Below are 13,078 nucleotides of genomic sequence, written 5' to 3' on the forward strand. Positions count from 1 at the left end.
TAGCCTTTCCCTTAGGCAGAGTCACCGACATGTGAACTGAGTCAATGGTGAACCCCAAATAGTCCATAGTAGTGGAAGGCGTTAGTTTAGATTTAACTGGATGGATAATAAATCCCAGTTTTTCAAATAACTGTTTTGTGGCTGTTACAGTTTGTTTGGCCAATTCCAAAGTTTTGCCCACAATGAGTATGTCATCTAAATATGCCATGACCATGTGTTTACGTTTCCGTAGAAACGCTAGGGCTGGTTTCAAAATTTTTGTGAACAGCCTGGGGCTGATGATACCCCATTTGGCAGTGCTTTATACTGCCAGAGTTGTGCCATCCAGTTGAATTTTTAGTAACATCTGTGGTCACCTCGTTTAAGCACTGAATAGTAACCATCTTTTAAATCGATGCTGGCCATGAAGTAACCTTTGGAAATTAATTGTTTAGCAGTAACAAAGGTTTCCATTTTGAAGTGAATATATTGTACAAATGTATTCAATTTTGTCAGATCTATGATGATGCGACAACCACCATCTTTTTTGTTTTTGGTAAATATATTGGACACGAATTCTAATGGTTCGTGTTGAGTTTTCTCAATTACACCTTTTACGTAAAGCCGCTCCTGTTCAGCTTGCGCTTTTGATTTTTCTTTATCAGAAAGCACGAACATTCGGTTCGGTATATGTTGAACTGGAGGGCTGTACTTGTGTATAAACTCTATTGTATATCCCCGGATACTGCTTAAGATGTAAGTATCGGTTGTTAACATGCTCCACGCATTCAGAAAAGAGTGTAATCTCCCCCCAACCTCCATGCTCCCTGTATTTTGTAGGGAACCAGACCCATCTACCTCCATACCTACCAACCAACCAGGAAGCGGCCGTTCCAGGTGGCCCAGCCGCCGAAAGGACTCTCCCGACGCCGGGGCAAGACCACCCGGTGAGAACGGCCAGGGACATCGGGTCTCCGTAGAAGCAATTGCGGTGGCCTCAATAGGCCTGACTTTGGGGTGAACATGGGGTGGGGACTGGACATTGTGCCTTCCCCCACAGTGCTATCCACTGTGGGGGGATGATTTTTTTGTCTAATTGTAGTCCTGTAGGTCTGTGTCCAAGATAGCTGCCGTGAAGAGAGAGTGGACGCTGGCGCGCTTTGGCTGCCGCTGCTCTCTCTTCACACTGTGTTTTTGATTTTCTGTTTTTGGATTGAATTCTGTTTTTAATTTGTGTCTCTGTGATGTCTTTATTACTTATTTTATTCCGATTATATGTTTTTATTCTGATTACTATGTAAGGTGTCCTTGAGATGTCTGAAAGGCGCCCATTAAATAAAATTTATTATTATTATTATTATAGTTACCAGTGGCAGGTTTACTTCTTTTTGTAGGTTCTTCGCTGCTGTTGTTGCGCTGGTGTCTGGATTTTCGGCTTGGTTGGCGTTGGAGGTCCCCGCATCTTCCAAGAAGGCCGGTCTGGGCCATGGCCTAAAAAAGACTCATGTTTTGAGTACCGGCCTTCGAGCTTTCACCAGTTCTGCTGGTGGGTGCGTAGGGGTGCTGTCTTTGGCTGTAGTGGGTTTTTGTTGGAGTCCCTTTTTTTAGTCCAGTAGGTTCTCTCGTTCCTGCACCCCTTGCACACTTGTCTTTCCTTCTGCGGACCCCTCTTCCAGGTCAGCCCAGAACTGACCCGCAGTGCTCCCCTCTGATGAGGTAGAAGCACTGTGCAGCCCTTCAAGAGGTACTGCTGTGGGTTTATCATAGGGCCCACAGTGACCCGACTCCATCTCCCGGAGTCTGTCACGTTGGAGCAAATGCTCCACACACCGCTCCATCCGGCTCCAGCGCTCTCGGTCGCTGGCCGCCCGCGGTTGTTCAAAGTCGGACTCCTCCGAGTCCACGACCTTGTTTGTTTTTGTGTCTAGCCTTACGGCCCGGCCGCGTGGATCTGGCCGGTGCGGAGGCGACATCGGGCACAGCTGATCCCACTATCGGTGATCCGAGTGCCGCTGGCTGCTGCTGCTGGCTGCCCGCTGCCCTCCCTCACCAGCTTTGTCGCAGACCTTGTCTTCTTTGTTTCCCGTTGGTTTCTCCACCTGTAATCAGCATGGGAAAACACAAAAAGACCGCAGTTCTTACCTGCAGGTTGTGGTTTAAATTGTCGCTACGGGGGAACGTCGTTCCACCCCGCCTCCTGCCGTTATCGACTTGTCAAAAGTCGACGGCCCCATTGTGAATAGTCTCCCGCCCGGCCATGGTGTTCTGGCCGGCGCGGGATCACAAATCGGCACAGCTGATCCCTTACGGGGCTTGTGCCTTCAGCTGCTGCTGGCTCCCGCAACTTCGCGGTCCTCCCCAGCCAGCTTCACTCGCAGCACTTGTGGACACTATTTTGTCCAGCTTCCCCCCCTGTGTAAAAACAGCGCGGGGACAAAAACTACCGCAGAGTAAATCACTTACCTGCAGGTCGCGGTTTCAAACTTACCGCTGCGGGGGAACGCTCCACCCCGCCTGTCGTTTCACAAGCGTGAAAGCGATATGACACGCATGCGTCGTGGTGGGCTTCTTCACGTAGTCACTCACGTGACTCCGAAGTAAAATACTAGATTAATAGCATTTTAAGATTCCACTGCACAATAAACGGTGAATACACTATTTATATTAGGTACATGGCAAAACAGAAATGATGGCATAATGAACGTCACCTTCAATAGCTTTCCCATCCTGAAAGCAAGCTTTTCTAAGAAATCAACTGGATCGGTCCAGCAATCTATTTTGTAGGTCTTGCTGATATATTCCGCCTTAGCTCTTTCCAATACAGCAGCAATGTGATCTTCAGGACATTTGATTTTCTCCACTTGAACCTGTGAAAGGAAACAGAAGGATAAAGTTCAATTGAAGTTTAGTTTTATTTATTATTGTTATGTGGGGTACAGTGCAAAGCTTTTGTGTTGCGTGCTATCCAGTCAGCAAAAGGACGATACGCGATTACAATCAAGCAGAAGATAGACAGTGTAGATACAGGAACAAGGGTACAACGTTTAGGGCAAGATAAAAGTCAAGCAAAGATCGTTCAAGAGTCTCCAATGAGGTGGATGGGGGCTCATGACCGCTCTCCAGTTGGCAACAGGATGTTTCAGTTCCCTGATAACAGCTGGGAAGGTGGCAAGATCTCTTACACGCAGCCATCCTGGGCTTCTCAGCTACAATTGGCCCAGAATGGGAAACTCATGGAAATCACGAGAAAATTATTTAAATCTACAAATTCATATTGACATTATTAGTTCATAAGTGATAGGAGCAGTCCATTCGTCCTATCAAGTCTACTCTGCCATTCAATCATGGCTGATCTATCTTTTCCTCTCAACCCCATTCTCCCCATAACCTGACACCCGTACTAATCAAACCCTCATTGTTAGTGATTGTACAGCGCCAGTGATTTAGAACAATATGACACCAGTATAAATCATTTAACAATTACAGCACGGAAACAGGCCATCTCGGCCCTATAAGTCCGCTCCGAACAATTTTTTTTTTCCCCTTAGTCCCACCTGCCTGCACTCATACCATAACCCTCCATTCCCTTCTCATCCATATGCCTATCCAATTTATTCTTAAATGATACCAACGAACCTGCCGCCACCACTTCCACTGGAAGCTCATTCCACACCGCTACCACTCTCTGAGTAAAGAAGTTCCCCCTCATGTTACCCCTAAACTTCTGTCCCTTAATTCTGAAGTCATGTCCTCTGGTTTGAATCTTCCCTATTCTCAAAGGGAAAAGCTTGATCACATCAACTCTGTCTATCCCTCTCATCATTTTAAAGACCTCTATCAAGTCCCCCCTTAACCTTCTGCGCTCCAGAGAATAAAGACCTAACTTATTCAACCTATCTCTGTAACTTAGTTGTTGAAACCCAGGCAACATTCTAGTAAATAAACAATTTATGGCAGCTTTCATTCCAAAACACAAGATGTAGGACAAAGCTGGCAGATAACAATATATCAACATGGATTATGTGGACATGGACAGGTGTCAGGGGTTATGGGGACAAGGTAGGAGAATGGGGTTAAGAGGGAGAGATAGATCAGTCATGATTGAATGGCGGAGTAGACTTGATGGCACGAAAGGCCCAATTCTACTCCTATCACTAATGATTAGATGAGAAATAATTGCATTTAATTACCCAGTCAATTTATTTAAGACATGACGCTATTTTATACTCTAAAATAAGGCCCGAAAATTTACCTGCGTCTTGGAGGCTGAAGGTTAGGCAGAGCAATGCCACTCTCGTAGCGACTGCTCCGCGGAACCTGCCACTCCTTCGACCCTGGAACTGTGTGAAGTGGGAAGCGGCTGTAAAAGGACAGCTCCCCTGGGGGGGGGGGGGGGGAAGAGTTCCTTTCCATAGCGTGTGGGGAGTCTGGCCCAGGTCAGCTGCACAAAGTAGTAAACTTGGCTGGGCCGCCAGGTGGGAAGTAGCCCGGGTGACTGCGAGCGGCAGCCGGGACCGGACAGCATAACCTTAATGTCTTCTGCCGGCCCGCCTGCCAGCCAGCCAGCCACATGTCCTTCGGCAAAGGCGCAACCGGTGGAGGTGGTGGGGTGCGTCTTCGACGCAGGTGCGTCTTCATTGCCGGGAAAGACGGCAATTAATTTTAACCTTATTTACTCAAATCTAGATATCATTCTGGGTGTTTATCTACAATGTCCCGAAATAAATATATCAATTCATGCCATACTCCATCTTAATTCCAGGCAACTTGAGAAAGGAGTCTGAAATTCAATCAGTCCGGGACAAAATGCAGGGGAAAAATAAAGACAAGACTAACTAATTGTAATTAACGTAATATGTGCTGTTTTTAGTATTTAGAGATACAGCAGGGAAACAGGCCAAGTCCACACTATCGATCACCCGTTCACACTAGTTCTATGTTATCCCACTTTCATATCCACTCCCTACACACCTGGGGCAATTTACAGCAGTCAATTAATCTACAAATCCGCATGTCTTTGAGGGGAAGAAAGTGAAGCACCTGGAGGAACCCATGCGGTCACAGGGAGAATGTGCAAACTCCACACTCCAGACAGCACCCAAGGCCAGAATCAACCTGGGTCTCTGGCGCTAAGAGGCAGCAGCTCCATTAGCTGCGCCACTGTCTCACGCCTATGTTTGTAAACACTAAGCACATGTTATTCGTATGGCAACCCACATTTCACTGTACCAATTGGTGCAGTTACAATAAATGTAAACTTGATGCTTAAAACATATTGTGTATGTCACTTGAGACAAGAGAACAGTTTCTGTATGTGGCATGCAAGAGCAGCTAATGGTAATTAAGTTTTTTAAAGCCATTCTGTAAGAAGTAAATACAACCTCAATGTGAAATGTTTCTGTAAGTGTGTACACAGTTGGTTGATCTAAAACGGCTTTGTAGGTTTAGGTTTATTGCTATCGTGTGTACCAAGGTACAGTGAAAAGCTTCATTTTGCATGGGATGCAATCAGATAGATAAGACTATACATAAATACAATTAAGCCAAAAGGACGTACAATAGATAGAGCAAAAGGGGAAAATACAAAGTGCAGAATATAGATCTCAGCATTGCAGCGTAATACTTCCATAAACAAAGTCGAATGTCCACAATAGGGTTGAAATGAATCGGACAGTACCCTAGATTATGGAAGGACTATTCAGAAGCTGATAAGAGCGGAGAAGAAGGTAGACAAAAATGCTGGGAGAAACTTAGCGGGTGAGACAGCATCTATGGAGCAAAGGAAATAGGCAACGTTTTGGGCTGAGACCCTTCTTCAGACAGTTCCTGAGTCTGGTGGTGCACACTTTCAAGTTTGCTGCAGGCAGAACTAGATCAGTGTTGGTACTGCAACTCAAGGGAAAATGGATCTTCTAGTTCCAAGTTTTAACAAAAATCAAATCCTTTTATCTGCATATATTTGCTAGCTACAATGACACAGGCTTCAGGAACTATTAGCAGAACAATGCAAGAAATGTTTGAATAGCTTACATAAACCTTACCAGCTGATTTAAGTTCCACTAGAACACTTTGGGGATTTGCAAGACCAATCCGAAAAATGAAATGCAAAAAAGGAGAAATTAATGATAGATTTCATAGAGGAAGTGGGATAACATAGGGATAATTATGTGGGATAACATAGAACTTCGGAAATATAGGTAGGAACCTCATCAAGACCTCCACAGCCGGTCGGCGGGTAGAATTTCCCCCTGCGGTCGAGGCTCTGGAACTCCGACCCAACCAGAACCGGCAAATCCGTTCCCATAGCCAACTTCTGCAGCTGACATTGTGGGTCGGTATCTCAGCTCCTCAGCAGCCAAGGCGGACCATTCCGGTACCATCCGGCTCCTCTTGGAGGTCGTGATCTCTGTTGGTCCAGCAAAACGGATAATCCAGACAGATTCTGGAACCAAGGGTGCTGGAAAACTGGTGGTGGACCTGTATTTATAGCCATGTAATAATAATAATAAATACTTCCTCAGGGAAATTCAGATGTTCAGAAGCCAACAACCAACAATGTGTGTGATTTTAGCATTCATTATACGTATAAACAAAACCACATCAATAATCCTACAGATTAAAAAAATAATTAGGAGAGTTTGGAAACCAGCATCTGCAGTTCTTTGTTGATCTAGGTTATGTGGAAGTTACACTCACCACTCCTTTCAGCACAATTTCAGTCTCTGTGTCACCAGATGGGTACACAACCCCAGGACAATCAATGAGGAAAATGCGTCGCATCAGAGTAATATATTGCCAAACCTGAAATACGGGGAAGACCAAGATTATTGCAGCATGAAATCATAAGACTAAATTAAAATGAAAAATACTACCAGCCGGACATTCCATGCGAACAATTAGAAATTCAATAGCTCAACAAAAGACAGAAAGACCAATGTCAAAGACATTTGTTCCATTTTTGGGCTCAATGCTTCAATAAAAAAATGTTTATATTTTACCAGGATACAGAGGAAATATATAACACAGATATATACATACATATACAAATATGTAATGCACTATATATTTAGTAGTGGAAGTAGGGCCACTGACTGCAGAAGAAGTTTTTTGACGTACACTTTGACAGGATAGATGATTCTAATACTAGACAAGATAGACTTGAAAAGGTTTCTGGGGTAACCTTTTCACCTAATGGGTAGTCTGTATCTGGAATGAGTATATTTATGGATATGAATGGTTTAGAGGACAATGGGCCAAATGCAGGCTAATGGGATCAGCCCACAACTGGGTCAACAGAAAGGGCCTTTTTCTGTCTACAGTTCTATGATGCTATGACCAAGCAAAGCAGCGGAAGTAGATGTTGAGCAAATTGCAACATCAGGTTGCACCACTAGGTTCAAAACCATCAGCAGAGAAAGGTAAAGCACTCTAACATAGTTTACAACTGGAAGTGTATATTGGTAAAGTTCATCCTGAAATGATTGTTGGCATGATCTACCCCAAATTAAATGAGTCTGTGAACATGTTGTTTGGAAAGAGATCCAAATTTCTAGATCATTCTCAAGTCAGTGGTAGGGAAACTATTGGAGAGAATTCTTCAAAATCAGACGTACTTCTATAATAAGACTATTGATAGGGTCCCTAAGTTTGGCTGATCCAGAAGATGAAGATGTACGAGATTCATGATGATTTGATTGTATGGATTAGTCATGGAAGACACAGGGTTGTGGTGGAAGGTAGATATTCTGGTTGAAGACATTGATGAATGCTGTTTGAAGATACAGCTCTATACAAGATATAGAGGGATTCAGCTACAGGGAGAGGTTGAATGAAGTATTGCTTTCCCTGGAACGTAAGAGGTTGAGGGGAGACTTGATAAAAAGTATATAAAATTATGAGAGGCACATGAGGTAGACAGTTTGAATCTTTTTCCCAGGGTGGAAATGTCTAACACTAGATAGTATCGTTTAGTTTGGTTTAGCGATTAACTTCACTAGTATAAGATGAGTGGGGGAAAGTTTGATAGATATGCGCAGGGCAAGTTGTTTTTTTACACAAAGAGCGGTGGGGGCTGGAACACATTGCTAGTGGTGGTAGTGGAGGCAGATACTATAGTGATGTTTAAGAGGGGTTTAGATAGGCACATGGAAGTGCAGGGAATAGAGGAATATAGATCATTTATATAGAGATGAGATCAGTTTAACTCGGCATTGTGTTGGGCACAAACAGTGGGGCAGTGTTCCGGCAGTAGTGGCCACCCGATCCGACCGCGGGCCCAGTGGACGACATCGTCGGGAGCTCGCAGGTCACAGGTTGGTGACCTGTTCTCCGGAGCCTCCGCAACAACAGCTGTGTCCGCTGGACTGGAGGGCCGCAGCTTCGGCAGCTTCAACCACCCCGGGCTGCGGAGTTGAACCGGCCCGTTCGCGGAGCTCGGATTCAGCCGCGGGACTGACATTACTTACCATCACCCGACGGGGTCACAACATCTGAAGCCTGGATCGCCTCGGCGCAGAGGGAGAATAAGAAGGGATGAGACAAAGACTTAAGACTTTTGCCTTCCATCACAGTGAGGAGGTGCCCGGTGAACTCACTGTGGTGGATGTTAATTTGCGTTTATTGTGAGTTTTTGTCATTTTTACTATATGTAGGACTGCAAGGCAACAAAATTTTCTTCAGACCGCAAGGTCTGAATGACAATTAAGGCTACTTTGACTTTGAACACTGTGGGCTGTGCTGCACTGTTCTATCTTCAATTGTCTTGACCTGATAAGTTTCTGTTTCTATGACAGCATTACCATACCATCAAACTGTTTGTTCAAATTATCTTATCACCAGATGCAAACAACACACAGAATGAGTCAACATCCAACATGGAAACTAAATTCCACAACATATTTCCTGGTTACATCAAATTAAATCTGCTTGACTGCTCAAAACAATCACCTTTGCTGGAGAAACTCAGCGGGTGCAGCAGCATCTATAGAGCGAAGAAAATAGGCGACGTTTCGGGCCGAAACCCTTCTTCAGACTGATGGGGGGTGGGGGGGAGAAGGGAGGAAAAGGGGAGGAGGAGGAGCCCGAGGGCGGGTGGATGGGAGGGTGGGAGGAGACAGCTAGAGGGTTGAGGAAGGGGAGGAGACAGCAAGGACTAGCAAAATTGGGAGAATTCAATGTTAATGCCATCCGGACGCAAGGTCCCCAGACGGAATATGAGGTGCTGTTCCTCCAATTTCCGCTGTTGCTCACTCTGGCAATGGAGGAGACCCAGGACAGAGAGGTCGGATTGGGAATGGGAGGGGGAGTTGAAGTGCTGAGCCACCGGGAGGTCAGGTTGGTTATTGCGGACTAAGCGGAGGTGTTCAGCGAAACGATCGCCCAACCTCCGCTTAGTCTCCCCGATGTAAATCAGCTGACATCTAGAGCAGCGGATGCAGTAGATGAGGTTGGAGGAGATACAGGTGAACCTTTGTCGCACCTGGAACGACTGCTTGGGTCCTTGAATGGAGTCGAGGGGGGAGGTGAAGGGACAGGTGTTGCATTTCTTGCGATTGCAACGGAAAGTGCCCGGGGAGGAGGTGGTGCGGGATGGAAGGGAAGAATTGAGGAGGGAGTTGCGGAGGGAGCGGTCTTTGCGGAAGGCAGACATGGGGGGAGATGGGAAGATGTGGCGAGTGGTGGGGTCACGTTGGAGGTGGCGGAAATGGCGGAGGATTATGTGTTGTATTTGCCGGCTGGTGGGGTGAAAGGTGAGGACCAGAGGGACTCTGCCCTTGTTGCGAGTGCGGGGATGGGGAGAGAGAGCAGTGTTACGGGGTATGGATGAGACCCTGGTGTGAGCTTCATCTATGGTGGCGGAGGGGAATCCCCGTTCCCTGAAGAACGAGGACATTTCCGATGCTCTGGTATGGAATGTCTCATCCTGGGTACAGATGCGGCGTAGGCGGAGGAATTGGGAGTAGGGGATGGAGTCTTTACAGGGGGCAGGGTGGGAAGACGTGTAGTCCAGATAGCCATGTGAGTCAGTGGGTTTGTAATGTATGTCGGTCAGGAGTCTGTCCCCTGCGATGGAGATGGTGAGGTCAAGGAATGGTAGGGAAGTGTCGGAAATGGTCCAGGTGTATTGGAGTGCCGGGTGGAAGTTGGTGGTGAAGTGGATGAAGTCAGTCAGTTGTGTGTAGGTGCAGGAGGTGGCCCCAAAGCAGTCGTCAATGTGTCAGTTGTGTGTAGGTGCAGGAGGTGGCCACTTTGTGTGAAGATGTGTGAGGGCGTGGGAAGATGTTGCAAGTTTACGTCAACAAGAGACCTTCCTGAAAGTTCAGTGACAAGCCTTTAAAATAATTTTCTTGCAAAACTACATGCATCGATCATATTGAGCCAGGTTATCAAATAGCAACTAACGCTGTACGACCAACGAGTCAGTGACTAAATTGGAGAGCAATGTACATTCAGAATACCTAATTATTGTACAGAATGAAAAGACTGGTGAATAGAGAGAAAAATAAAAGATATTTGATATCTGATGACAATTCCTTCGAAGGTTTTCAAAGACACGTCTTTGTTAGGATTCAAAAAGGTTTAACAAAAATAAAGCAGCGGATAGCGAACTGCAGTGCTAAAGACCAAGAAAAATGCGCTAACAAAACTTCAGATTTAGTCACTTTTTAAACTGGGTTGATTTTCAGAGAATTATTTTCAGTAGTCCCAAGTTACGTACCTTTGTTTCGCCGGCAATTGGTGCAACTTTGCAGACTTTCTTGGATCGAAGTGCATTTATGATAGAACTCTTGCCAACGTTTGGATAACCAATGAAACCCACACAGATCTGTTTTTTGTCACTATGCAGCTATTTAAAAATAGAAATGATAACACACAATTAATGCCTTTGTATATTTAGTTTATTCCTGCCAAAAACTGAAGAGGTGATCTCAAGATTTAATCAATGATTTAAAAAAAATAATTTGTCGCTATCACTGGGGATGTTATACATTGCAAGACATACATTGGAAAAAAAGTGACTGTTGAGGAAAGAGGCAGAGAGAAAAAGAGGCAAGAGAAGAGATTGGAGTAATAAAGGGAAGAAATATTACTACACAACAGAATGCTTCAAGCTCACTAAAACCCTGCACCTTTACAGCCGGGATTCCAAATTCTCTGATTCCCTTGGTATCTAAAGATATGCTGATCTCAACCCCAGAGTGATGTGGAAATACCTCATGCCAAGGGCGTGGGGGGGGGGGGGGGGGGGGGGGGGGGGTGAGATTTAAACACAGCATGACAGCCTTGGATCATTACTGTGTTAGGGAACAATTGATTTTTTTTCTGCCACTTACGATGAACTATAATTTTTCTCCACTAATCCACTATCCAATTGTTAGGCATGTAGCCCAGCCACACCCCACACATTAACCAAGGTTCCCATTTCCCTCGCCTGTTTTACATTTACCACGACTGTTTCCATGACCCTGCATGAACCACTGTGTCCCTATTGCACTGGCTTTCTTCACTTGCCCGCATCAATGAAAAATATACATCACTGTGTACCATCTTAAAATTGTACTCAGAAAAATGCATTAGTCTAACAACACCAAAATCCCAAGTGTGTCCGTTTTTGTGGAATTTTACTATATTTGACAGAAAAATCACAAATGTTACTGTTGTTTGTAAATTAGAACAATACACCACATGAACTGGCTCTTCAGCCCACAATGCTACAACCTAATAAACAGAAAGAATGAATTACAAAAAAATTAGTCTCATGCCTGTACTTGAGCAACCATTATAAACTGATATTTTGTGAGTACACCAGAGATTTAGCAACAAGAAATACCAACCAATTTTCCCTAGACAGAACCTACTTCACAACGTTTGAAAAAAATAATTGCGAAACAATGTTTAGGTAGCTGAAAACCATTCATCATTTCATAGTTACGTAATGCTAAAACAGGTACAAATGTGTAGAAAGAGGTTACTAGTGATATTCAGCAGGGGTCCGTGTTAGGTCGCTACCTTTCACGTTATATGTTAATGATCTGGATGATGGAAGAGTTGACTTTGTGGCCAGGTTTGTAGATAATACAAAGCTAGATGGAGGAGCAAGTAGTGTTGAGGAAGTAGCGAGTCTGCGAAGGACTTGGACAAGTTGGGCGAGTGGGCAAAGAAGTAGTAAATGGAATACAGCGTAGCAAAGTGTTTGGTCACACACTTTGGTAGAAGGAATAAAGGTATAAACTATTTTCAAAATGGGGAGATGATTCTGATTTTGGAGGTGCAAAGGGACCGGCGCAGGATTCCCAAAACGTTAATTTGCACGTTGAGTCCGTAGTAAAGAAGGCAAAGGCAATGTTAGCATATATTTTGAGAGGTGCAGAATATAAAAACAAGGATGTACTGCTGAGGCTTTATAAGACAATGGTCAGACCACATTTGGAATATTGTGAGCGGTTTTGGGCCGCAAATCTGATGAAGGATGTGCTGGCATTGGAGGGTTCAGTGGAGATTTACAAGAATGATTCCAGGAATGATAGGGTTAATGTTTGAGAAGCTGGGGCCGTCATGGGCTAGCTACCCATGATAGCAGTCCCCACGGTGTTTCAGTTAGTTGGAGACACCCGCTAAATGCTACTAAAAGTAAATGAAAGAGAATACCCCTAGAGCCTGCGAGAGCGGGGGCGCAAGATGGCTCACCGATTGATAACACGGTTACAGACTCAGGAACGGAAACGACTACGGACAAGGAGAGCATGGCACATGAGACATCCACAACAGCTGCGGGACACAAACTTCATGTGTGCATTTGTGGTTGGGAGAAAATTACATCAGTGAAGGGCTTGAAGATCCACCAAGGGAAGAAAAAGTGCTTGAGAGAGCAGAGACATGGGCCTCGCATTGACCAGTACTTCTTACGAAGCAACCAGTCAAATCAGTCGAGTGAAGCACAGCGACGGGACTCAAACCAAAGTTCGCAGAGCATCAGCACCCATGTCACTGAAGAGGGTGATACAAGCACAGAAATGCCAGTGGAGGAGCCCACGCAACAACGACAAAGACCTCCATTGGAGGGAAAGATCAAAGGGCACAAGCCTGGAGTGAAATGGCC

General features: G+C 45.1%; 1 protein-coding gene across 1 annotated transcript in view; it reads right to left on the reverse strand.

The window, feature by feature from the left end:
• Nucleotides 1-13,078, reverse strand: part of gnl2 (G protein nucleolar 2) — an 87,884-nt gene that overhangs the window by 16,504 nt on the left and 58,302 nt on the right. Inside the window, exons 10-12 of the mRNA XM_033045491.1 lie at nt 10,697-10,825; nt 6,676-6,780; nt 2,688-2,846 (exon numbers count right to left, since the gene is read on the reverse strand). Coding sequence (XP_032901382.1) covers nt 2,688-2,846; nt 6,676-6,780; nt 10,697-10,825 — 393 coding nt within the window. The remainder of the gene's footprint in view (nt 1-2,687; nt 2,847-6,675; nt 6,781-10,696; nt 10,826-13,078) is intronic.

The sequence above is a fragment of the Amblyraja radiata genome, chromosome 27 (assembly GCF_010909765.2).
Source record: "Amblyraja radiata isolate CabotCenter1 chromosome 27, sAmbRad1.1.pri, whole genome shotgun sequence".
NCBI lineage: Eukaryota > Metazoa > Chordata > Chondrichthyes > Rajiformes > Rajidae > Amblyraja > Amblyraja radiata.